This window comes from Rhineura floridana, chromosome 4, assembly GCF_030035675.1.
Source record: "Rhineura floridana isolate rRhiFlo1 chromosome 4, rRhiFlo1.hap2, whole genome shotgun sequence".
Taxonomy (NCBI): Eukaryota; Metazoa; Chordata; class Lepidosauria; order Squamata; family Rhineuridae; genus Rhineura; species Rhineura floridana.
The window spans coordinates 144,638,996-144,664,380 of record NC_084483.1 but is presented as its reverse complement, the minus strand read 5'-3'; the positions used below and the strand labels follow the sequence as shown (position 1 = coordinate 144,664,380).

The following is a 25,385-nucleotide window of genomic DNA, read 5'->3' as shown; positions in this document are numbered from 1 at the left end:
TGGGATTGACAGAACAAAGTCTTATGAAAGAATATACCAGTAACCAATACTTAAGAGTTGTCCAAGGATTTCTATAGCAGCCATAATTCTACCTTTATGCAGTTGCATTACTAAAATCTTTCAAGAGCCCAGTATCTTATTTCCCTTCCTAGCAGAACACTACCTGTTGGGATTTTATCTGCTTTCACAAATCACTTATCCTTGATTGACAAACTTGATGCAGTACACAGATATATAAAAAGTCACTGTTTGTAACTAAAATAAAATATTGGGAGGTGAATGGGATGTTTACTGAATAGCACTTGGCCCTAATTTCATTTATGGTAATCTTCCTTTTATCAAATGTTACATCAGGGGAGGGGAACATGTGGCATTCCAGATGTTGCATCCCAACTCCCATCATCCCTAGCCAGAATTGCCAAGGATGATGAGAGTCGTAGTCCAGCAACATTTGGGATGCCACAGGTTTTCCACCCCTGTCTGACATAAAAGAAAGTTTCTTTCTTGTATCTTAGAAGGGGAGTTTCTGTACAAATGTTTTCGGTGAGTTAATACAAGGATGGCGAGAGAGGTTTTCTGAGCAGATGGAAACATTTGTAGGAGCATACCATCATTTTTTTCCCTTATAAGCAAATATTCCCCAATCATCCCACTAATTTTAATAGGTTGTTTGTGAGTCAGCCTCTATCCAGTGGTTACAGTTAGTTGCAATACACAAACTGTGAGCTCTCTCATAGAGCCTGAAGGCAAATGTTGTAACTTAGTACTTTATATTACAACACTCGGTTGACGATATACACTTTGTCCTGGTTTGACTTAACTGCAGTCTAAACAAAGCTTATAAAGCAGAAAGAGATTCTTGTTCAGTTGTTGCAGCCTTTTTAGTCAAACTAATATATTTAAAACTTTTCAGTTTATGCAGAATTGTGGAAGACTGGAATGTTTGAACGCATGTCTCTGCAAACAGATGAAGATGAACACAGTATTGAAATGCATTTGCCTTATACTGCTAAAGCCATGGAAAGGTACCTTTACTTTTTAAGAAGCTGCCGCATATGTGGAATTACACATTTGGATCCTCTGCTTATTATATTATATTATATTATATTATTTATTTATTTTTATTCATTCATTCATTCATTCACTTAGGGAATGGGAAGGAATCAGATTTTCTCCTGCCCCACTAACATGGAATATTTTGGAACCTTCAAGAGTCTTAGGACATGAATGCAAAAACTCATTAAAATGAGAAAGGGGACTGTGGACAGAAGTGTCTAGACATGTGGATAATTTCTTAGAGTGGGTAGTGGCAGTGGTAGTAATAAAAATTTCTGTTCCTCCCAAAAGGAGCCCAGGGTGGTAAAGGGACAAAACTCTAAAAACATCTTTTAAAAAAAATCTTAACACTTTTTTTAAAAAGTCTTAAAAATATCTTAAAAAGCAATTCCAACACAGACTGGGATAAGGTCTCTACTTAAAAGGCTTGTTGAAAGAGGAAGGTTTTCAGTAGGTGCTGAAAAGTTAACAGAGATGGTGCCTGTCTGGTATTTAAGGGGAGGGAATTCTAAGAGGTAGGTGCCACAACACTAAAGGTCCATTTCCTATGTTGTGCAAAAAGGAACAAACAGAAAAAAGTCAGTTCTTAACAAAATGCAAAAGGTTAGAAACAAAGAGTTAAGGATGAATAATAATTTTAATGTAACAAATAATACAACCAAATTTAATGTAAGAATTCTCATGTAACAAATAATAAAACCAAACTTTAAATACTTATTCCAAAGGCACTTCTATTACCAGTTAATGAGACAAATACATATTTTTTAAAAAGTGCTCCTTTGGGTTTTGCCCGTACACGTTTCTACAACATGTCTTTGTCAGTGGCCAAGTGCATAAAATCCAGACCTTTGAATAAAAAGTCCTTTCAAACTGAAAGCAATATATATCACAGACTAATGTTGGATGTTGCAAATCATCTTTGCAGTCCAATTCCAGTGAATAATGAATAAATCTTATGAAGAAGCCAAATGGAAAAGACCTCCTGATAACATGTTGGATTGCCAACATGTTATTTCACTGGCTACCCATTAGCTATTGGGTCAGATTCAGGGTGCTGGTTTGGATGTACAAAGCCCTAAACAGCTTGAAACCAGGATACCAGAAAGATTGTCTTAGCTGTATAGCACTTTGTACATCCAAACCAGCATCTTGAACTTGGCCCAGTAGCTAATGGGCAGCCATTGCAATTATTTCAGCAGCAGAGTAACATGTTGGCGATACTCTGCCCCAGTAAGTAGTCATACTGCTGCATTTTGCACCAGTTGCAGCTTCCAGACCAACTTGAAGGGCAGCCCCACAAAGAGCACATTATAATAATCCAGCCTGGGGGTTACCAGTGCATGGACAACAGTGGTCAGATTATCCTGATCCAGAAACAGCCACAGCTGTCTCACCAGCCAAAGCTTGTAAAAGATACTCTTAGCCACTGAGGTCACCTGGGCCTGCAGCAACAAAGATGGATCCAGGAACACCCACAGACTACAGACCTGCTCTTTCAGAGGGAGTACGACCCCATCCAAACCAGGCAACTGACCAATTATCCACACTCAGGAGCCTCCTACCCACAGTGCCTCCATTTTGCTATGTTTCAGAGTCCATTTATTAGCCCTCATCCACCCAGAGCCTGGAAAAGTTACTTTTTTGAACTACAACTCCCATCAGCCCCAGCCAGCATGGCCACTGGATAGGGCTGATGGGAGTTGTAGTTCAAAAAAGTAACTTTTCCAAGCTCTGCATCCACCCCACCACCAAGTCCATGCAGTGGTCCAGGGCTTGCATGGCTTCTCCCAATTCAGATGTTACAGAGAAATAGAGCTAGGTGTCATCAGCGTACTGCTGACACCTTGCCCTGAACCTCCTGATGACCACTCCCAAGGGCTTCATATAGATGTTAAACAGCACTGGGGACAAGATGGTACCCTGAAGCACTCCACAGCACAACTGCCAGGGGGCCAAAAGATAATCACCCAGTGCTATTCTCTGAAACTGACCTTGGAGATAGGACCAGTGTAAAACAGTGCATCTGATACTCATCTCACCAGGTCGGCTCAGATGGTTACCATGGTCAGTGATACCAAAAGCCACCAAGAGATCAAGTAAGAATAACAGGGGCACACTCCCCTGTCCTTCTCCCAATAAAGGTCATCCATCAGAGTGACCAGGGTCGATTTTGTCCCATAACCAGGCCTGAATTCAGATTGGAATGGGTCAAGATAATTTGTTTTATCAGAGTACTTGCAATTGCTGCTCCACAATCCTCTTGATCATCTTCCCTAAAAAAGGAGTATTTGTGACAGGCCTGTAGTTTTCACAAACCAGTGGGTCCAGGGTGGGTTTTTTCAGGAGCAGTTGGATCTCTGCCTCTATCAGGACAGTTGGGACCACTCCCTTATGCAAAGACGCGTTGACCACATCCCGGATGCACTCAGTCATACTTCCTCAGCAAGCTTTAATAAGCCGATAAGGGCAACTGTCAAGAGGGCATTGTCGCAACCACTTTGTCCACGACATCAGGCCACATCAACTGAAATTGAACCCAAGAAGTTGCAGCAGACATTGCACTGGATACCTCATTTGGGGGCTGCAGTAGATGTGAATGGAGCATCAAGATTGCTACAGAGGCTAGCAACTTTACCTTGCAAACAATTCACAGTGGGCCTCCGAATGGTCTAAAGCTCCATTTCCTGAAGTTGATGTTTCAGACCCCCAACAATACGAAAAAGCTCATTGGGTGGCTACTTGAGGATGCAATGGAGGCAGAGAAGTGGGCCTTCTTTGCTGCCCTCACCACCACACAGTAGGCATGGTTATGTTGCTTTGCTCGTGCCTAGTCAGCCTCACAGCAGTCTTTCTGCACTTGTGCTCTAGCCATTGACTAGAGTAGAATTCGAGGGGGTATGGGTAGAGCTTCTGGTGGTCAGGGCTTTTATCTCTTAGCCTAGTGCATCTATTGTTAGTGTTTCCTTCATCCTTCCCTTCATTAGTTGGACGAGTGGGCAAAAATCAACATCATGCACTATCCCACTTTGCAGAGCTTATTCCAATTGTGGTAAACCAAAATTCTGCTAAAACATAGCATCTTGCCATGAAGAAATCACATGTAAAATTCTGTTTAAGAAATTTCTTTGTCAAAAGACCTTAGAACAGTTTACGGCATAGTACCATAATAAACCACATAATGTAAATACATAAAATAATATCCATAAAATACAAAAAAAGCTAAATAAATGCAATACATAATAGTAAATAGTACATAACAAGCAACACATAATAATAACAATAATAAGGTGCAGTGTCAAATTATTCACAGTGTCAACCCAGCAATAAACTCCACATCTCAACTCCTGTGAAATAACAGTAGTCTAATAACAAGCTATTATCTCAGGTGCAACTATAAAACAAAAATACATCTTTAACAGCAGAATTTTTTGAAAAATTGTCTCTATGTGAACGAGACAATGAAAAGCAAATACCTTCAGATAAAAGCATTCTGCACCAGCTTCTAACCTCTGCTTGCAGTGTACTACCTTTGTAGCACTGCACTGCTTGAGGATTGAAATATCTTTTTTTAATTTATTTATTATTTGATTTATATCCTGGCCTTCCTCCCAGCAGGAGCCCAGGGAGGCAAACAGAAGCACTAAAAACTTCAAAACATCATAAAAACAAACTTTAAAACACATTAAAACAAAACATCTTTAAAAATGTTTCTTAAAAAAAGCTTTCAAAACATTGTCTAAGATTAAAAACATTTTTAAAACAAGGTTTAAGAACATATTAAAAAGCAATTCCAACAGAGACGCAGACTGGGATTTGTCTCAACTTAAAAGGTTTGTTGAAAGAGGAAGATCTTCAGTAGATGCCGAAAAGATAACAGAGATGGTGCCTGTCTAATTTTTAAGGGGAGGGAATTCCACAGAGTAGGTGCCGCCACACTGAAGGTCGATTTCCTATGTTGTGCAGAAGGGACCGCCTGATAAAATGGTATCTGCAGGAGGCCCTCACCTGCAGAGCGCAGTGATCGGCTGGGTATATAAGGTGTAAGACGGTCTTTCAGGTATCCTGAAGAGTTTTACAGTAGGGCCCCCACTCATACGCTGGGTTACGTTCCAGACCCCCGCCTAAAAGCGAAACCCACCAAAAAGGAATTCCTTCAATAAAATGGCGCCCGATGCCCGAAAAACGCTGTAAAAGCGGAACAGGCACCATATGAGTGGGGTCTTACTCTAATTTTAGCCATCGTATTAGCGGAACGCCAAAAAGTAGGGCCCTACTGTATTAAACTCTTCTATGATCATACACAGCTTGCTTTCCTTATGTGGAATAATGAAGTTGCCATTGCTAGGGTACCCATTTCTGACACTGAGACACACAATTTAGATAATGTGAGTGTGCAGTATTCAGAAAAAAAATTGGCTTGGTCTTCTGTAACCTACCCTGCTTTCTTAAAGTATGCCATTTTTTCAGGCTTAAGGGCTCTTCAGAGTGTGCTGGTGAGGTGGAAACATCCAGAAAATGCTTGACAGATAACATGACAACTTGAACCAGTTTTTTTAAATGAACTATTCCTTTTCCTTTTTTGTTTTAGAAGTAGAGCTGGATCATGAGTTCAGAACATGTACTCTTGGAGTGTGCAGTGTTCTACATATGGGAGGGAGGCCTACAAGAAGGAAACTTTGCATGTGGGGGCAGCACAAATAAGAGGAGGGTGAAGGAAGGATTCAGCAGGGCACTGATCTTGTCTTGAAGCTTTATAATACAAGCTTCTTTTCCTTCTCCTTAAGCCATAAGGATGAGTTTACCATTGTTCCTGTATTGGTTGGAGCACTGAGTGAGACAAAAGAACAGGAATTTGGAAAACTCTTCAGCAAATATTTAGCAGATCCTTGTAATCTTTTTGTGGTTTCCTCTGACTTCTGTCATTGGGGTAAGTTGAAGCATATTAATAGTTGTGAACCCCCACTGCATATGCTGGCACATACACACAAAATATACTTTATATTGAAATATATTTTAGTCTGACAAACCTGCTGGCGCTGATTGAAGCTAAACTTGGTAGTATACACTTGGGTGGTGTGGTGGTGATCCAAAAGACACAATCGTCATACTTAAGGCATTAGTGTGATACACATACAGAGTCTTAAGAACTAAATTTACTATTGAAAGGGGAAGTTCTCCACTTGGTGCTTTCCTATGTGAACAAAAATGAGAATTTTTCCCATGATTGTTGAAGCATACCAAGGATTCACCAGCAGTTTTCATAATTTGCATTCCAAACCTGAATCTGTTCTTACTCATATTTGTTACCTCTTGCTCAAATTAGAATTGCCGATTCAGCAAATACATGCAACTGTGAACTAGTTTTTATCTGGCTTTATTTTATTTGTGTTTTAAAGTTTTCCAGGTTCTTACTGGAGACATCTCTATCAGTGCTGCTAAGGGACAAAGCAGGAAGAGCTTAAAAGGGGCAGTGCTTTTGTAGTACTAGAATTTTTTCAAAGTAACTCTTCTGGTGTTTTGCGCATAGAGTAACATAAATCAGAAATAAGTCTCTGTAATTTTTTAAACTTGTGATACAAATATACATTTACTTTAAAATAACAAGCATTTAATGTATGGCCATATTGTGTTTCTTCAGTGCTGAATGTTAATAGAAAATAGATTTTCATTATAAGTACACTTTAATCTGATCAGTCACTGTATTGTTGGGATTAGTTTTATTACAATACAGTGAGAGTTCGAACAATCATATTTCACCTTAATAAGATGAGATACTAATAAGCCTTTTGGCCACGCACATCATGATTTAATAACATGTCTTGTTTCAAAGCTCTTATCAGAGTTGGACAAAAAGGGAAACCATAGCGAATGGAAGATTTTCTGATTTGTTAACTTATTCACACAAAAGGATGAGCAAATGGACTGTGTGCATGGCCAGAAGACATGTTCATATCTCAGCTTATTAAACTGAAAGACGATCACCAAATGCCATCAGTGCACTGAAAGAGGATATCTTAAAGATTCAGTGCAGCATGGCTTTGTGCTGCCTGCTGAGATGCCACTGTACTTCATTTTTATTGTAACTGGCTGTGATATATACAGTTAATTATTTACCCTTTAATTTGATTAAATTAAGGTCAGCGGTTCAGATACAGTTACTATGATGAGTCTCAAGGAGAAATTTATAGGTCCATTGAACACCTAGATAAAATGGTAAGTGTTAAATTTCATAATTTCTATTATCAGCTCTCTCTGTGTATTTTGAGGGCATCTTGAATTTGTTCAGAGCACCGTATAAATGAATTCCCGGGTTTTTTCCCCAAAAGAAACATCCAGAGGAGTATTTGCTAGCTGTTAATTTTCCACAGTGAGGAACCTTGTAAAATGCTTACTGCAACAAGTGAACTTGATTATTTCATCAACTATGAAATAATTGACTCTTGTACTGTGTAGCAATTGATGCCATTTTGACAGCTAATACATTCACAAAAAAAGATAGAGTAACTTGTTGCATAAGTAAGCAGCCAGGGTGTTAGGTGAATAAATAGTACTGACTTTTTGGACAATGTGTGGATAAATTATTTTTGTATGGAGAACGTGTTGAGTCTGCTGATAAGCAGTTGCACAGAGAAGTAAGATGACATCAATATGGCCTTCAGGATATTTGATACATCTGCATAGTGAAAGCCTGGTTGAGCTTTGGATGCCTAGAAATGCATTTGGGCAGTATGCTGTATATATAAATCTTGAGGGAGGATAAATGTGGCATATGCTATATGGAGGATGCAAGTGTGTGTGGCAGCTAAATCAGTTCTCTTTTCTCCTTCCCACCTCCCCCCTTCTATGGGGGATGCCACTGTGGATGGTATTCAACTAAATTATTGCACTAGCACAAGCATTAGTGGTAGCATAACGGGTCCCCCCCCCCACTACACCATCCCTGAATCTGTTCCAGAGGGTTGGAGGAACCTCCGAATAGATTTAGGGGGCATGAAGGGGGAGAACGTTCTTCTGGACAGAATGGTTTGCGTAGCACTATTTTGAATATAACCCTGAATTTTTCCAGAATCTATGCCTCTCTCAAGACAGCATGGGCTTAATTCATCAAATGTCTTTTGTAAAGAAGTTGGGTATTTCACTTACATCGGTGTGTGCTATAGATCATTTTTAACTTAGTCATTTCAGACAGCAAAAACCTTTATTTGGCAGGAAGCACCAGCACCAGTCATGCCTCATGATCTCTTTAAATTGCATTAAAGGCAACTCAAAGCAGCTAAGATTTAAGTTACTTTAAGACTGTATCCAAAACATAGTGATTAGCTGTAATATTGTGACATTAAGAGATTAACACTGGTAAAATGTAGCTGTGGTCAAGGCTTGGTTTAACTCAGTAGCTGCAGTTACTTTGCCCGTAATTGACTCTTCCCAGTGTCCACTGAGGACATGCCTGAAGAGGACTCTGGGAAGGAAGAGTCACACTGGGCTTTGGAGCAGGTAGAAGCAAAATATGTATCACACACTACTTCTGTGTGCTCCAAAGTTGAGTATAATAGAGCTTTGTTCAATACAAAGGTGAGATCTTATGCTGCATATCTCTGGAGCATACAGAAGCTTCTGTCAGTTCCAGACCAATGTGGTATAAGAGGTCTCCTGAACTTTCCTGAAATGTGCAGAGAGCTTTCAATGCTACTGTATGAGTGAGCTTGTGGAGTCCTCGCTAGGAACGGGATACAGTAGCAAGAGATAAATGTGCATAATTAGTGGCAATAGGATATTCAGAAAACTTGCCGTCCCTATAACAGTCTCCATTTTTCCATCTGAGGAAGTATGAAATGGGATTAAATCCAGGATATCTTGTTAAAAACTGCGATATTTGGAGAACATTATGTGTAATTGACAGCCATTAATAACTGTCTCTAACATCAGGACCAACACACATGGCAGGACACACACTTGATCTGGTGTTTTGTTCAGGGCAAACGAGGGTGATCTGAGGGTGGAAGAGTTCTTAATGACACCGTTGGCATGGACAGATCACTATCTGACAGGTTTAGGCTTTGTGCGCCCGATAACCTTTGCAGGACAGCTGGTATAGCACAGTGGGGAGAAGAGCCTGGCTGGGAGTCCAGAGTCTGTGAGTTCAAATCCCCGCTCATGTCTCCTGGGAGTAAAGGGCCAGCTAAAGATCACCCCCACAGTGAGTGGCTCAGGGGTTATGTGCTCTGCCACCTGTGCAGCCGTGGGCAAACTGCATAGTCTCGAGCCCAGTTGCCCCCCAGCTGGCAGTTGCGGACAAGGAAGGGGCTGGCTTGTGCAGTTGTGGTAAGCTGAGCTGGGGAGTAAGCCAGCTGGTAAGCCAGCTGGGGAGGACTAGCCTCAGAAGGAGGCAATGGTAAACCCCCTCTGAATACCACTTACCATAAAAACGCTATTCATAGGGTAAGCCATAAGTCGGGATCAACTTGAAGGCAGTCCATTTCCATTTTTTCAACCTTCGCAGGGGCAGAGGGCTAGTTAAGATAGTCTGCCCTCAGAGACTTATGGATCCAGATGATTTCTGAATGCTCTGGGGAATGTTCCCAGCATGGCTGGTGATACTGCAGAAGCCCTGGTTAATCTCTGGAATACGGAGGTGACTCGGGCGGTGGACACTATCGCTCCAAAGCACCCTCTTCCACCAGGAAGAGCTCGTGACACACCTTGGTTTACTCAAACCTTGATGAAACAGCAGGGATAACAGCTAGACCGATGATGGAGAAAATGTACTTCTGACCGAACATAAGCTAGAGCTTATTTTTGAGCCTATCATGTAGTGGTGATGGCAGTGAAGAAAGCCCACTTCAGTGTCCGGCGATGCTGGGAGAAATGAGGGCCGCTACTTGCTCTCTTGACCCTTGCCCATCCTGGTTAATAAAATCTGTCAGAGTGAGAGTGCTGGCTGGTTGGCATATTTAATTATCTGTGTCAACATTGTTGAAGGAGGCTAGGATAAGACTAAAGAAGCCTTTGTTAGACCCTGCAGATCATAACAACTTCCTCCCAGTCTCTAATACCTTTTTTGGGGAAGGTGATTGAAAGAGTAGTGGCTGCTCACATCCAAGTTTTCCTGGATGAATTGGATTATCTAGACTTTTTCCAATTAGGTTTCGGGCCTGATCATGGGGCAGAGACTGCCTTGGTCACCCTGCTTGATGACTTACACTGGGCATCAGAAAAGGCGGGTGCATCCCTGTTGGTGCTGCTGGACCTATCAGCAGCTTTCGACACCATCAACCATGGCATCCTTCTTGGCCATCTAGCTGGAATGAGATTGAGAGGCACTGTTTTATGGTGGCTCTGGTCCTACCTGGTGGGCAGGTCCCAAAAAGTGGTGCTGGGAGACTACTGCTCAATTCCCTGGCCACTGGCCAACAGGGCCCCGCAGGTTCCGTTCTGTCTCCCATGCTCTTTAACATCTATATGAAACCACTGGGATATGTTATCCAGAGATTTGGAGTACAATGTCATCAATATGCTGGTGACACACAGCTCTCTCGCTCTCTCACTACCACCTGATTGCAGGGAGGGAGTGCTCATCCTAAACCAGTGCCTGGAGGCTGTGAAGGACTAGATGTAGGATAACAAATTGAAAGTTAATCCAGAAGACAGAAATGCTGCTGGTCAAGTGGAAAGCTGTGCCAGTAATAAGGCTGCAACCTGTTCTGGACGGGGTTGCACTCCCCTTGAAGGAGCAGGTCTGCGGTTTGGGAGTCCTCCTGGAGTCTGCCGTGCTGCTTGAACACCAGGTGGCTGCAGTAGCCTGGAGTGCTTTTGGCCAACTCAGATTGGTCTACCAGTTATGCCTGTTCCTGGAAGCAGTTGACTTGGCCCTAGTGTCATTGAGGCTTGATTACTGTAATTAACTCTAAATGAGGCTGCCTTTGAAAAGGGTTCAGAAATTACAGTTGGTTCGAGATGCGGCAGCCAGAATTGTAACTGGATTGCAGCACGGGGATCATATCACCCTGTGCTTTATCGACTCCACTAGCTCCCAATTTGTTTCTGGGCCCAATTCAAAGTGCTGGTTTTGACCTTTAAAGCCCTAAATGGCCTTGAACCAATGTACTTGAGGGACAACTTACACCCATATGTACCTGCCTGTGATTTAAGAACAGCTGCCTCTGCTCTCCTTTGCATGCCTGGAATGGAAGATGTTCGACTGGCAGGCACGCGAGAGAGAGCCTTTTCAGCTGAGGTCCCCAAGCTCTGGAATACCCTACCCCAAGGAGCCAACCTCTCCCAGATGGTATTCCAGAGACTTCTGAAAACCATCTTGTTCCAGAGAGCCTTTGGGAGGGAATGAAGGTAGAGCTTGTACCTGATTATATTTCCCCTCCTTTTAGTTTTACTTCTTTAGTCCCCTTTTAATATCACTCCCCTAGATTTCTTAACTGTATTTTACGTATTTTTATCTTTTTTACTTTTTGTGGCTTTATTGTGTATTATTTTATTGTGAGCCACCCTAAGTGTCCTATTGTAGGGTAGAAGGGCAGGATAGAAATATGTTAAATAAAATAAATAAATAAACTGGAATGATTGAAGTTCCTTATTTATGGATGTTTAATTGGAAGCTTATTGGTTGGTCTTACTTGTTGAACACTTCATGGATGTTTGTTTAGTAGCTTACTTACCTATGTAAGTTCTCAGTAATAGCACTTTATCCCTGCCTAAGTGGTTCATGTTCTTTTTCTTTCTGTTAATTTCAGATAAAACATTTTCTTTGGGGATTGTGAATATAGTTGATAATGGTATAAAATACAGGAAAAATCAGTGGAGACTCTGAGAATGACTTAATTAGATGTCACCCTTTTAGTTTACATTCTGATCCCTGTATCTTTAGTGACAGGTAAAATAAAGCGAACTGTAGAAATTGAGTAGCTGAAATTGAGCGGATTGGAAAAGGTACTACTCTTCATAGTGACGTGCAACATTGAAAAGGTAGCAAGGCAGAAAGCCAGCAGTGGGGATATGCTGTCCAGTGTCTTGCACAGTGTCGTATATTTTACTGATTGCCACCTAGGCAAATATTGTGTATGGTTTTTGAGGGGGGGTGTCTCAGTATATGGATAGGTAAAACTGACCATGGGGGGGAGGGGGAGGGGGAGGAGTGGGGAGGGGGAGGAGTGGGGAGGGGAGGAGTGGGAAGGGGGGAGGAGTGGGTTGGAAGGGGACAGGGAAGGGGAGGGAAGAGGCAGGAGGGAGGGTGATGGGAGGGCAGGTTTGATCATTTGCATGCTTATTGAGTTCAGTGGGATTTACTCCCGTGCAATCATGCTTAGGATAGGTAAAACTGATCATGGGGGAGGGAGGGAGGGAGGGAGGGAGGGAGGGAGGGGATTGGAAGGGGATGGGGGAGTGGAAGGAAGGGGGAGGGAGGGGATAGGAGGAAGTGGAGGTTTGATCATTTGCATACTTTCTGAGTTCAGTGGGATTTACTCCTGTGCAATCATGCTTAGGATAGGTGAAACTGACCTGGGGGAGGGTTCGGGAGGGGAGGAGATTGGGTCAGTGGGCACTGGGCAGAGGGGAAGCCCCTTTCCAAAAGGAAAATATTGTGAACAGTATCATTACTTTCCAGGATTTCCCCCATCTTTTTATTCTACAGTAGGCACATACAGCCTCCCACCCAAATTTAAACCAAAGCTGTCACTGGCCACATCCACACTAGACCTTTATTTCACTTTAGACAGTCATGGCTTCTCCCAAAGAATCCTGGGAAGTGTTGTTAGTGAATTGTGCTGAGAGTTGCTAGGAGATGCCCTGTTCTCCTCACAGAGCTTCAGTCAGAGCAGCTGACTGTTAAACCACTCTGGCCACTGGAGCTCTGTCAGGGGAATAGGAGTCTCCTCTCAGCACCCTTCACAAACTGCACTTCCCAGGATTCTCTGAGGGAAGCATTGACTGTCTCAAGTGAAATCAAAGTCTGGTGTGGGTATGGCCCCCTGATTAGCCAAGCCAAGCAGATGTGGGTCTGGCTTTTAGAACACTGACAGTTGATTCTTACTGAGCATGCTCGACACTATCTTTCAGTTCAATGCAAAATTTCTTAATTAAAAATCAGCCAGGCGTTTTTGTAACTTTTAAACTGCAGAAGATGAAGGTCAGAGTATGGGGCAAGGTCAGTAATAGATTACAGGTACTCTGGGAACATGGCTGATTTTTAGTGAATTTCAATAGATTATGAGAACTCTGACAGAAAAAAGTCCAAAAGGGCTCTAGGGTTTTTCCTCTTTTTAGTCTTTGAACTCTCTGACTGTTTTGTGTATCGCCGTGAAAATTGAGAGGGTTGTTAAGCAAGCGTTTCTGAGTTCAGGACTATACGTTTTGTAAGGTTTTGTTCTGAAATGAGCTTATGGGAAGCATTAGAATGGCATGGGGGTATTTTCACTTTAACATTGCGGAATGTGAAAAATCCATGCTGACTATAGTATACAGCCAGAAGAGTGGCTGTATAATCATTGTTTCTGTCATGCCGTAGTGCCACCAACCTGGCATCAGGGGCAGTTCCAGGACCCAACTCACCACTCAGGGCAATTGATCCTTGCAAAATATCTCCCCTTGCCAAGCTTGAGTAATCCAATAGCAACCCTGCAAGATAGGTAGACTGCCACCACCCTTTAGTCTAATTAACAACTCTGAGTCAGGGGAAACCCAGAGCACAGGAATAACCCTGCTAGGGATTCCACAAGACAAGAGCCAAATAGGCACTCCTCATCCTGGAACCCCAAGCAGACCCAATACATGGTAGTCAGTGGTCAGTGGCCAAGGTACCAGATTCAGAGCCAAACTTCCCCTCTTGCAGTGAACACACATAGGTAAACAAGAAGTAGCTTTATTGAATAAAATACAAGTGCACAATTGAAATGGAAATGGACTGCCTTCAAGTCAATTCTGACTTATGGCGACCCTATGAATAGGGTTTTCATGGTAAGCGGTATTCAGAGGGGGTTTACCATTGTCTCCCTCTGAGGCTGAAAGGCAGTGACTGGCCCAAGGTCACCCAGTGAGCTTCATGGCTGTGTGGGGATTCGAACCGTGGTCTCCCAGGTCATAGTCACATCAAAATGGTTCCTTAAAACCCACACCCAAAACAGGGCCAGGTTCTATTATTTATTTATTTATTTATTTATTAAATTTATATACCGCCCAACTAGCAATAGCTCTCTGGGCGGTGAACATAAAATAGCATAAAAATACAATAAATAACAAAATAATACTAAAATACAATCAACAATCCAATACAATAAACATTTTTAAAATTAAATCAGTGTAACTTAAAATGCTTCAGAGAATAGGAAGGTTTTGACCTGGCGCCGGAAGGAGAGCAGAGTCGGCACCAGGCGTACTTCCTCAGGGAGACTGTTCCATAGTTCGGGGGCCACCACTGAGAAGGCCCTAGATCTTGTCATCACCCTCCGGGCCTCCCTGTGAGTTGGAACCCGGAGGAGGGCCTTCGTAGCAGAATGTAGTGCACGGGCCGGTTCATATCGGAAGAGGCGTTCCGCAAGGTATCGTGGCCCCGCACCGTATAAGGCTTTATAGGTTAATACCAACACTTTGAATCTAGCCCGGAAACATATTGGCAACCAGTGCAAGCTGGCCAGAACAGGTGTTATATGCTCGGACCGCTTGGTCCTTGTCAGCAATCTGGCCGCCGCATTTTGCACTAGTTGTAGCTTCCGAACTGTCTTCAAAGGTAGCCCTACGTAAAGCGCATTACAGTAATCCAAACGTGAGGTTACCAGAGCATGTACCACTGATGTAAGGTTCTCTTTACTCAAATAGGGACGTAGCTGGGCTACCAACCGAAGTTGGTAAAACGCATTCCTAACCACCGAGGCTACTTGAGCCTCAAGTGAGAGGGAAGAGTCTAAAAAGACTCCCAGACTACGAACCCGGTCCTTTAGGGGGAGTGTAACCCCGTCCAGGACAGGGTATATATCCACCATCCGATCAGAGAACCCGTCCACCAACAGCATCTCAGTCTTGTCTGGATTGAGCTTCAGTTTGTTAACTCTCATCCAGTCCATTGTCGAGGCCAGGCAGCGGTTCAGCAAATCGACAGCCTCACCTGAAGAAGATGAAAAGGAGAAGTAGAGCTGCGTGTCATCAGCATACTGATGACAACGCACTCCAAAACTCCTGATGACCTCTCCCAACGGCTTCATGTAGATATTAAAAAGCAGGGGGGACAAAACTGACCCCTGCAGGACCCCATATTGGAGAGCCCGCGGTGTCGAGCAATGTTCCCCAAGCACTACCTTCTGGAGACGACCCGCCAAGTAGGAGCGGAACCACTGCCAAGCAGTACCTCCAACTCCCAACTCCGCGAGCCTCTCCAGAAGGATACCATGGTCGATGGTATCAAAAGCCGCTGAGAGATCAAGGAGAATCAACAGAGTTACACTCCCTCTGTCTCTTTCCCGACATAGGTCATCGTACAGGGCGACCAAGGCTGTCTCAGTGCCAAAACCGGGCCTAAAACCCGATTGAAATGGATCTAGATAATCAGTTTCATCCAATAGCGCCTGGAGCTGGCCAGCAACCACCCGTTCCAAGACCTTGCCCAGGAATGGAACATTCGCCACTGGCCTGTAGCTGTTAAAATTGTCTGGGTCCAAGGAAGGCTTTTTCAGGAGTGGTCTCACCACTGCCTCTTTCAGACAGCCCGGGACCACTCCCTCTCGTAAAGAGGCATTTATCACTTCCTTGGCCCAGCTACCTGTTCCATTCCTACTAGTTTTTATCAGCCAGGAGGGGCAAGGATCCAGTACCGAAGTGGTTGCACGTACCTGTCCAAGCACCTTGTCCACGTCCTCGAGTTGAACCAACTGAAGCTCATCCAACAAAACAGGACAAGACTGTGCTCCGGACATCTCACTAGGATCTACTGCTATAACTTGAGAGTCTAGGTCCTGGCGGATACATGAGATCTTATTCTGGAAGTGATCGGCAAACTGATTACAGCGGGCCTCCGATGATTCCACCGTGTCCGGAGGGTTTGAATGGAGAAGCCCCCGGACAACTCGAAAGAGCTCCGCTGGGCGGCAAAGAGATGATTTAATAGTGGCAGCAAAATGATGTTTTTTAGCTGCCTTCACTGCTCCTACATAGAGCTTAGTCACAAACCAACATAACAAAACTAGCTAACCTACTCTACACTCACAACAGGTAGCTTGTTGTAAGTCCCAGCATCTCCCCAGAGATGCCAAATTGGGTAGTAAATGGAAAATGGAACCCACACAAAGATCCACCTTTAGGCAAGATGGATTCCAGGGGAACAAAGTCTAAAGATTTCATTCCTATACTTAAGGAAAAGTCCCTAGTAACAGACAATACTAATTAGCCAATCAGGGGGCTTTCTCATGAGGAAATTCTTCTCCAGTCTTCGCGCCTAACTGGCACATCCTACTCTCCATTCCCATGCTAGGCTGACCTTAAGTACCAGGCTCATAAAAGATAACCAGGTGTCTTCACACAGGCCTCCTAATTAATGGCAGCTGAGGAATGAAACAGCAAAAATGTCCACTCTCACAGAGACCTCCTTTCCGAACAAGATGAAATCCCACAATTCTTTGCATAAGAGCCATGTTACATTCAAGCTTTCTGACAAGTTCTTGACAGTTTCAATGACATTTTAAGACTCATTTTCAGCGAGTGTCACAAGCACCACACTTCCCAGATGCTCCAAGAAGCTAATAAAAAAACAGGAAAAGGGCAGCCTGTGGACCACCTTGCAAGTATTTTAACTTTTTTAATTTTAAAAGTATGCAGATTTTTTTAGGATTTTCACATGTGGGAGGGATGGGCTTGGCAGTCAATATGTGTAAAAGAATCAATTATGAAATCAAGAGATGGATTGATTCAATAAAGGAAGCTACAGAGCTGAACTTACAAGATCTGAACAGGGTGGTTTATAACAGATGGTATTAGAGGTCACTGATTCATACTGTTGCCATAAGTCGAAATCGACTTGAAGGCATATAGCAGCAACAGTGTGTAAAAGGGACACAAACTGGATCAAGACCCTTTCATCTATCACTAGTCTAGATAGCATGGAGGAGGGAGTTGGTAGTCATTGTACATATGGCCACTAACAACATTGGGAAATACAGTTGTGAGGTCCTGGAAGAAAAATGTAGATTGCTAGGCAAGACGTCATAGTTCAGAATCACCACAGTAGCTTTTCAGAGATGGTACTTGTTCAGTCTCTCATTGATAGAACTTGGAATTGGCCAATGCATTTTGATTATCAGTAGGTTCAGAACAAAAGAAAAACAGGTATTTTTCACACAATTATCCTATAAAACTCAAACCCATCAGATGTAGTGAAATCCACTATCTTATGATGCAATCCTAGCCATGTCTACACATAAGTCCTGTTGAATTCAATGGGGCTTTAGCTTTGAAAACTCTCTCTGGCATCTCCAGAGGCACTGTGTTTCTAAATACTAGATGCTGAATGGGGAGGGCTCGTCTTCATGCCCTGCTTGTAGATTCCTTCCCTGGAGACATCTAGAAACAAGATTGGAGAAGATGGAGCTTTGGTCTGACTTCAACAGGGCTTTCAGACTTGAGCAAATATCCACGGTTACAAATGGCATTACTGAGAGTGTGCCATCAATTCGTCTCAGATCGCAGTGGGTCCTATGGGAGGAGGTAGTCTTTAAATGATGTTGAGCCTAGGCTTTGCACTGTCTCATAGGATTCTAGCCTTTGGATTTGGAGCTAAAATGAAAAGGAAAAACTCTTGATCTGTACTAGTCAGAGTAAAAGACCTACCGCTTTATCTGGATTCATCACACAAATACGAGAACAGCAGAACAGCCGTTATCCTAATAACTTCTTAAACTGGGGTCAGTCACATTCACGGGTGATATGACTATGTCACACCAAATGCAAGTTGCCGTGTATTCATAGTACACAGTATTATAATTAAAACGGGTTTATTTTAAAGAAGTTACAGTCCTACATTTAAGACTTTTTGGGTTGTATTCAGTGTAGCAGTAAAGAGAAGGTTCCATCAGTGCGAAGATTTCTCCTGGCGTTCTCTCATCCCCTGCATGTCCCCTACATCTGTTCTCCCCCAACCCTCCAGAGCAGATATGGGGACAGTGCTGGACGAGAGTGGAGTAAATTCTGTTGTGTTAGCACTCATCATTGCGCTAGCACAAATACTTCATTAAGTACTGCCCTTTGTGTTTTATATCTGTACATTTTGGACAACACACTTGGCACAAAATAAATGTATGTTATGAATAAATGCAACTTTAGAATTAATTATAATTAATTATAATCTTGATATTCTTTGTAGGGTATGAGCATTATAGAGCAGCTTGACCCTGTGTCCTTTAGCAATTACTTGAAGAAATACCATAATACAATATGTGGAAGACATCCTATTGGTGTTTTACTAAATGTAAGTACTGTTGCTGCATTTGAATTCTATTTAACAACACCCAAACTATAGGACATCATACCACTCCCCTTGGTGTCAAAATCTTACGTGGTTCAAAGGCCAGGTTTCCTGCAAATTGGACCTGTGGGAAGTGTACATGCATAATCTGTGACCCAGCTTTTGTCTTACTCATTTGGGTGTTGTTGTTGACACAGTTGGGGTATAGAACTAAATGTCTGAGGGGGAAATTGTGGGTGATATTCATTGTTAATCCTACGCAGAGTAGTCCTATTGAAGTTAATAGACACCACTAATTTAGGCCCCATCTGTACTATACATTTAAAGCAGCATTATATCAATTTAAACAGTCATGGCTTCCCCCAAAGAATCCAGAAACTAGTTTAAGGCTGTTGACAGTTGTTAGGAGACATCTATTCCCCTCAGTTCCCAGAGTTTCCTGGGAAGAAGGATTGATTGTTACACTACTTTAGAAATTGTAGCTCAGTGGGAGGAATAGAGGTCTCCAAATAATAATAATAATAATAATAATAATAATAATAATAATAATAATAATAATAATAAATTTAATTTCTTCGTCGCCTATCTGGCCAATGGCCACTCTAGGCGACTTACAAAATTGTTAAAATACAATTGATAAAATACAGTAATACAACATAAAAACAACACATCTGCAGCAACAATATTAAAACTGGGCAGGAGGCATTTCAGTTATAACAATTAACCCTCCCCGGATAACACCCTTAAATTACAATTCCTGGATTCGTTGAGGAAAGCCATGGCTCTTTAAAGTGACATAATGCTGCTTTAGATATATAGTGCAGATGAGGCCAAAGGTTCATTAATTTTAATGGATCTCCTCCAAGTAGGACTTAGTTTCCAATCCAATTTCCACTTCAGTATTGTGGGGACTGCATGGGAAGAATTGGCAGATGGGAAAGAGGTACTGCACCTTTCCCCTGCAACCCCCACATTCTAAAATTTGTTCCCTACCTGGTCTCCAAAACTGGAAGTGAACCTAGCCCGGGGGTGGGAAATCCTGTGAGGGCATTTGCCAAGAAGATTTAATGGGTTATACTTGCCAATTCTCCATAAAGCATTCCACTGCCAGCATGGAACTAGGATGATCTGACTGCCAAGAACATCTGGCGTGGCCTTTTTTAACACCCCTAACTATTGTTAAAATATGATGGGCCACAGAACAGTATAGAAAATGTCTCTCTTTGTGTGTATTCTTCAGTTTAAAAAAATCTAATCCAAAAGAGATTTCATTTCCTCTATACAGTTGTTTGTTTCCTTAGTTGATGTAATCTAATCTGCTAAACATGGGAATGTCAGTGATCTATGCAGGGCAGTGGGCTCTGTCTTGTGACCACTGGAAGTGCTCATGAACACCTTTCTGGCTCAAACCTTTCACTGGCCATTTCACTTACACTTGAGAGCTACAGTAGCTTGCAGCCATAAGGCATGCTGAAGTGCTGACTTTTGCAACTGATGCCAAATGATTCTGCACTTGTGTGGAATCATGGGATATGCATAGCCCTGCCCATTGTCTTCTTCCTTTTGGACTATTGCTGGTTTAGGACACATAATTGTGATGGACTGTGCAAAAAATGCCTGCTATAAAGGTGTTGAGGAGTGTGTATCTGTTCCTTAGAGCAGAGGAGGCTGGGGGACTGATAAACTCTTACTGTAGCTCTAAAAAATATCCTGGATGGCTAGAAAACTTTTACTAGGGAGCAAGATTTCTCTTTTGACTATTGGGGAAGTAAATACAGGATTTCTTGCAAGTGAGGACACATTTATTATTATTATTATTATTATTATTTCCATTTATAGACTGCTTACTATCTAAAAGATCTCAAAGTGGTTTACAATAGAATACACAAGGTACAATAAAAACATAGCAAATTAATTTACAAAGAAAAATACATAAACAATATCCATATACATAAACACAGTATAAAAGTCAGAATTCACCAAGGGAAGCCCGTAAGCTGCCCTCCCCGCTCTGTGAAAGTGTCAGAAAACTGAAATTATGTTGACTATGGAGGAGGGCAACAAGCAGGTAAAAGGTTATCGCTCCCCTGGTGCAGCTTGTCACCATTTCTCTTGCCTCTCTTCCTCCTGGGGTGGTGGTGGGTGGGAGTGCCTGCCGGCTGTGAGGCTCCAGGACTCAAGCCTCAGCGGGCCTGTGTGTCCATTGTTCTGAAGGCGGAGCATCTCTCTGGGAGGCAGGTTGTGATCAGAGAGCAGGATAGGCTTTAGCTGGGGGCTAAAGAGGGTGCCTCTCGTATTGATGTTGATGGGGGACTGCATGTGACGCCCACAATAGGGAAAATCAGAGGCCCACTCTGACTGGTCTGCATAGTTCCAGTGACTGGTCCCGTGGCCAAGAGGACCTGCCTCCAAGGGGACCCCCTCTGATCTTTCTTACCAGCATCTCCATCTGCACTGGCTAGTTGGGCGGCCAGCAGCAGCAGCAAGAGGAGGAGGTCCAACCTCAGCCCCTCTGAAGTGTGGATGCTGGGCGTGGCTCCATGTGGGGTCTCCAAACCCATCAGAGCAGATGATTGTGATCATCAAGCACTTAGTTCACAATTTAGCAATCCTAGGAAAAAACATCTAGCTGACTCTTCTTTCTTCCTGGTTTACAACTCTGCCCCTGAAGATGCCAGGGATTGAACCTGGAACCTTCTGTATGCAAAGCAGATGTTCTGTCACTGAATTTGAAAGCTTTAGGAAAAGTTGCTGTAGCTACTTGCTTTGCAGGTGATCATTATGAATGTATAGAAGGTGCCAGAGTGCTGCTGCTATGAAAATGTCAACTTTTTTCTTATGGAAATGTAAACCATTTTGGCTTTCCTTTCCTCTAGGCTATCACAGAGCTTCAGAAGAATGGAATGAACATGAGCTTCTCATTCTTGAATTATGCCCAGTCAAGCCAGTGTCGAAACTGGCAAGACAGCTCAGTGAGTTACGCAGCAGGAGCACTAATGGTCCACTGAACCTCTGACAACTCAGGAATGACACCTGCACACCCAGTGGGGTCCCAGCCTTGCCCTTACAAAGATGCAGTTCCTGATCTTTGGGTATACTGAAACCTCAAACAAATAGAACTCTTCTTTTTCTAGTAGGTGTAGTCCTTCCTTAGTTACAACTCATTTTAAAATGCTTTCTTGTTTAGGACAAGGGAAGGAAGGCTGGTGTCAAAATGTTGTGACTTCTAAAAACCAATGGCTATAAAGGTATGGTGGCAGACGGTCCTTGCAGATACAACCTGTAAAGCATTTACCACATCCCAGATTTGCACACTGCAGACCTGTGCACATGTACTCTGCTTTCAGAATAGTTTTGCAAGTTGTAAACAGACGAGGGTGGAAGCTTTTTAATAAAAATGCATTTATAAAAGATCCTGTATTAGAATATAATAAAATCCCCGTATAGTCAATTACTACCCGTGTTGTACAACAGATATCTTCTATTTTAGTTGCTAATAAAGGGCTGCACAAACCAACATGGTGTGATGTATGATTGGCACAGGGTGGTAATATGCAAGTCCAGAAGCAAAAGCAACTAATACAAATGTTACTTTTGTGCACGAGGCTAGTTTCCTCACACATTCCTCTCTGTCCTTCATTCAGGTAACCCAGAGTACAAGGACACATTTCAGCCAGGCAGAAACACTCAAGGAGGCTATGAAATAGGGATGGCAAAAGGGTATGGAGAGTCCTGAAAAACAAATAGCAAGATGTAGAAGGCTGTTTATAGCCCCCAGTCCTGAGGGTCTTCACCCCTGCTTTAAAGCAAAGTGAACTTTGTTTTTTTACAGCATCAGTCTTGCATCCGTCAGCAACAGTGTGCAGAGCAGCTCCCGTAGGGTCTCGCTATAACCTTCCTTCAGCTGGTGGCAATGAAACTGCTGCTGCCTCTCTACATCCCCTTCTCCATGTGTGCATGGTACTGAATTGCAGCCTGAAAAAGCATTGAGGACGGATGCAAAGACTTGGTGTGCCACCACTTAAGCACATAGGCTGGGCTATGCCAGCAAAAGTCCAAAAGCTATTGCAAAACATTGTAGAGTGGAGTTGTGGGCAGACCAGCTAATGCAAATGCTTAGGATCTTAGTGTTTGTGCTAAACATTGCCAAGGCTGCTTCTGTTTTATCTCAAGTATACAGTAAGAATTGGATTTTTAAAACTTGCCAAAACATTTTTTCTATTTTGGTGCTTGAGCTCCTTTTAGGTAATTCCATAATAGGAGGAAACAATATTGCATAAAGCACACTTGCATTGTCAGTCCAAACAGTGTACTTTAACTGTAGAGGAACTCCTACTAATTAAGTAAAAGAAATCCATATGGTGAGAATAAGCTCGGAAATTTTAACCAGAATTCCAAGGCTATTGGGACGGATACGCTTGCTCACAAGACCAAGAATTGTTTTCTCTAGACTCTAGAGCAGGGTTCCCAAACTTATTTCCCCAAGAAACCTGAAAGGTTGCCACACAGAGGAGGGCCAGGATCTCTTCTCAAATGTCCCAGAGTGCAGGACACGGAATAATAGGCTCAAGTTGCAGGAAGCCAGATTTTGATTGTTAAAAAAGCTTCCTGTTAGAGCGGTATGACAATGGAACCAATGACCTAGGGAGGTAGTGGGCTGTCCAACACTGGAAACATTCAAGTGACAGCTAGACCATCTGTCAGGTATGCTTTAAGTTGAATTCCTGCATTGAGCAGAGTGTTGGACTCGATGGCCTTATAGACCCTTTCAACTCTATAATTCTCTGAACCACTTGAAAATTGCTGAGGGTCTTGGCGGACCACTTAATGATTTATCTACATTTTGTAGTAATTCTAATGCACTGTCCTAGATGCTGTATGATTCTTAATTGTATTTTTATTAAGAACATAAGAACATAAGAAGAGCCTGCTGGATCAGGCCAGTGGCCCATCTAGTCCAGCATCCTGTTCTCACAGTGGCCAACCAGGTGCCTGGGGGAAGCCCGCAAGCAGGACCCGAGTGCAAGAACACTCTCCCCTCCTGAGGCTTCCAGCAACTGGTTTTCAGAAGCACGCTGCCTCTGACTAGGGTGGCAGAGCACAGCCATCACAGCTAGTAGGCATTGATAGCCCTGTCCTCCATGAATTTGTCTAATCTTCTTTTAAAGCCATCCAAGCTGGTGGCCATTACTGCATCTTGTGGGAGCAAATTCCATAGTTTAACTATGCGCTGAGTAAAGAAGTACTTCCTTTTGTCTGTCCTGAATCTTCCAACATTCAGCTTCTTTGAATGTCCACGAGTTCTAGTATTATGAGAGAGGGAGAAGAACTTTTCTCTATCCACTTTCTCAATGCCATGCATAATTTTATACACTTCTACCATGTCTCCTCTGACTCGCCTTTTCTCTAAACTAAAAAGCCCCAAATGCTGCAACCTTTCCTCATAAGGGAGTCGCTCCATCCCCTTGATCATTCTGGTTGCCCTCTTCTGAACCTTTTCCAACTCTATAATATCCTTTTTGAGATGAGGCGACCAGAACTGTACACAGTATTCCAAATGCGGCCGCACCATAGATTTATACAATGGCGTTATGATATCGGCTGTTTTATTTTCAATACCTTCCCTAATTATCGCTAGCATGGAATTTGCCTTTTTCACAGCTGCCGCACACTGGGTCGACATTTTCATCGTGCTGTCTACTACAACCCCGAGGTCTCTCTCCTGGTCGGTCACCGCCAGTTCAGACCCCATGAGCGTATATGTGAAATTCAGATTTTTTGCTCCAATATGCATAATTTTACACTTGTTTATATTGAATTGCATTTGCCATTTTTCTGCCCATTCACTCAGTTTGGAGAGATCTTTTTGGAGCTCTTCGCAATCCCTTTTTGTTTTAACAACCCTGAACAATTTAGTGTCATCAGCAAACTTGGCCACTTCACTGCTCACTCCTAATTCTAGGTCATTAATGAACTAGTTGAAAATTACAGGTCCCAATACCGATCCTTGAGGGACTCCACTTTCTACAGCCCTCCATTGGGAGAACTGTCCGTTTATTCCTACTCTCTGCTTTCTGCTTCTTAACCAATGCCTTATCCACAAGAGGACCTCTCCTCTTATTCCATGACTGCTAAGCTTCCTCAGAAGCCTTTGGTGAGGTACCTTGTCAAACGCTTTTTGAAAGTCTAAGTACACTATGTCCACTGGATCACCTCTATCTATATGCTTGTTGACACTCTCAAAGAATTCTAATAGGTTACTGAGACAGGACTTTCCCTTGCAGAAGCCATGCTGGCTCTGCTTCAGCAAGGCTTGTTCTTCTATGTGCTTAGTTAATCTAGCTTTAATCATACTTTCTACCAGTTTTCCAGGGACAGAAGTTAAGCTAACTGGCCTGTAATTTCCGGGATCCCCTCTGTATCCCTTTTTGAAGATTGGCGTTACATTTGCCACTTTCCAGTCCTCAGGCACGGAGGAGGACCCAAGGGACAAGTTACATATTTTAGTTAGCAGATCAGCAATTTCACCTTTGAGTTCTTTGAGAACTCTCGGGTGGATGCCATCCGGGCCCGGTGATTTGTCAGTTTTTATATTGTCCATTAAGCTTAGAACTTCCTCTCTTGTTACCACTATTTGTCTCAGTTCCTCAGAATCCCTTCCTGCAAATGTTAGTTCAGGTTCAGGGATCTGCCCTATATCTTCCACTGTGAAGACAGATGCAAAGAATTCATTTAGCTTCTCTGCAATCTCCTTATCGTTCTTTAGGACACCTTTGACTCCCTTATCATCCAAGGGTCCAATCGTCTCCCTAGATGGTCTCCTGCTTTGAATGTATTTATAGAATTTTTTGTTGTTGGTTTTTATGTTCTTAGC

The 25,385-nt window shown here is 42.8% G+C and overlaps 1 protein-coding gene across 3 annotated transcripts in view; it reads left to right on the top strand.

Moving 5' to 3' along the window:
- The window catches only part of MEMO1 (mediator of cell motility 1), a 35,629-nt gene extending 13,601 nt beyond the window's left edge, over positions 1-22,028 (top strand). For all 3 annotated transcript variants that reach the window (XM_061624658.1, XM_061624659.1, XM_061624657.1), the window contains 5 exons: positions 914-1,025; positions 5,841-5,983; positions 7,193-7,269; positions 18,410-18,514; positions 21,388-22,028. In XM_061624658.1, coding sequence (XP_061480642.1) covers positions 914-1,025; positions 5,841-5,983; positions 7,193-7,269; positions 18,410-18,514; positions 21,388-21,519 — 569 coding nt within the window. In that variant the 3' untranslated portion in view covers positions 21,520-22,028. The remainder of the gene's footprint in view (positions 1-913; positions 1,026-5,840; positions 5,984-7,192; positions 7,270-18,409; positions 18,515-21,387) is intronic.
- The last annotated feature ends 3,357 nt before the right edge of the window (positions 22,029-25,385 follow it).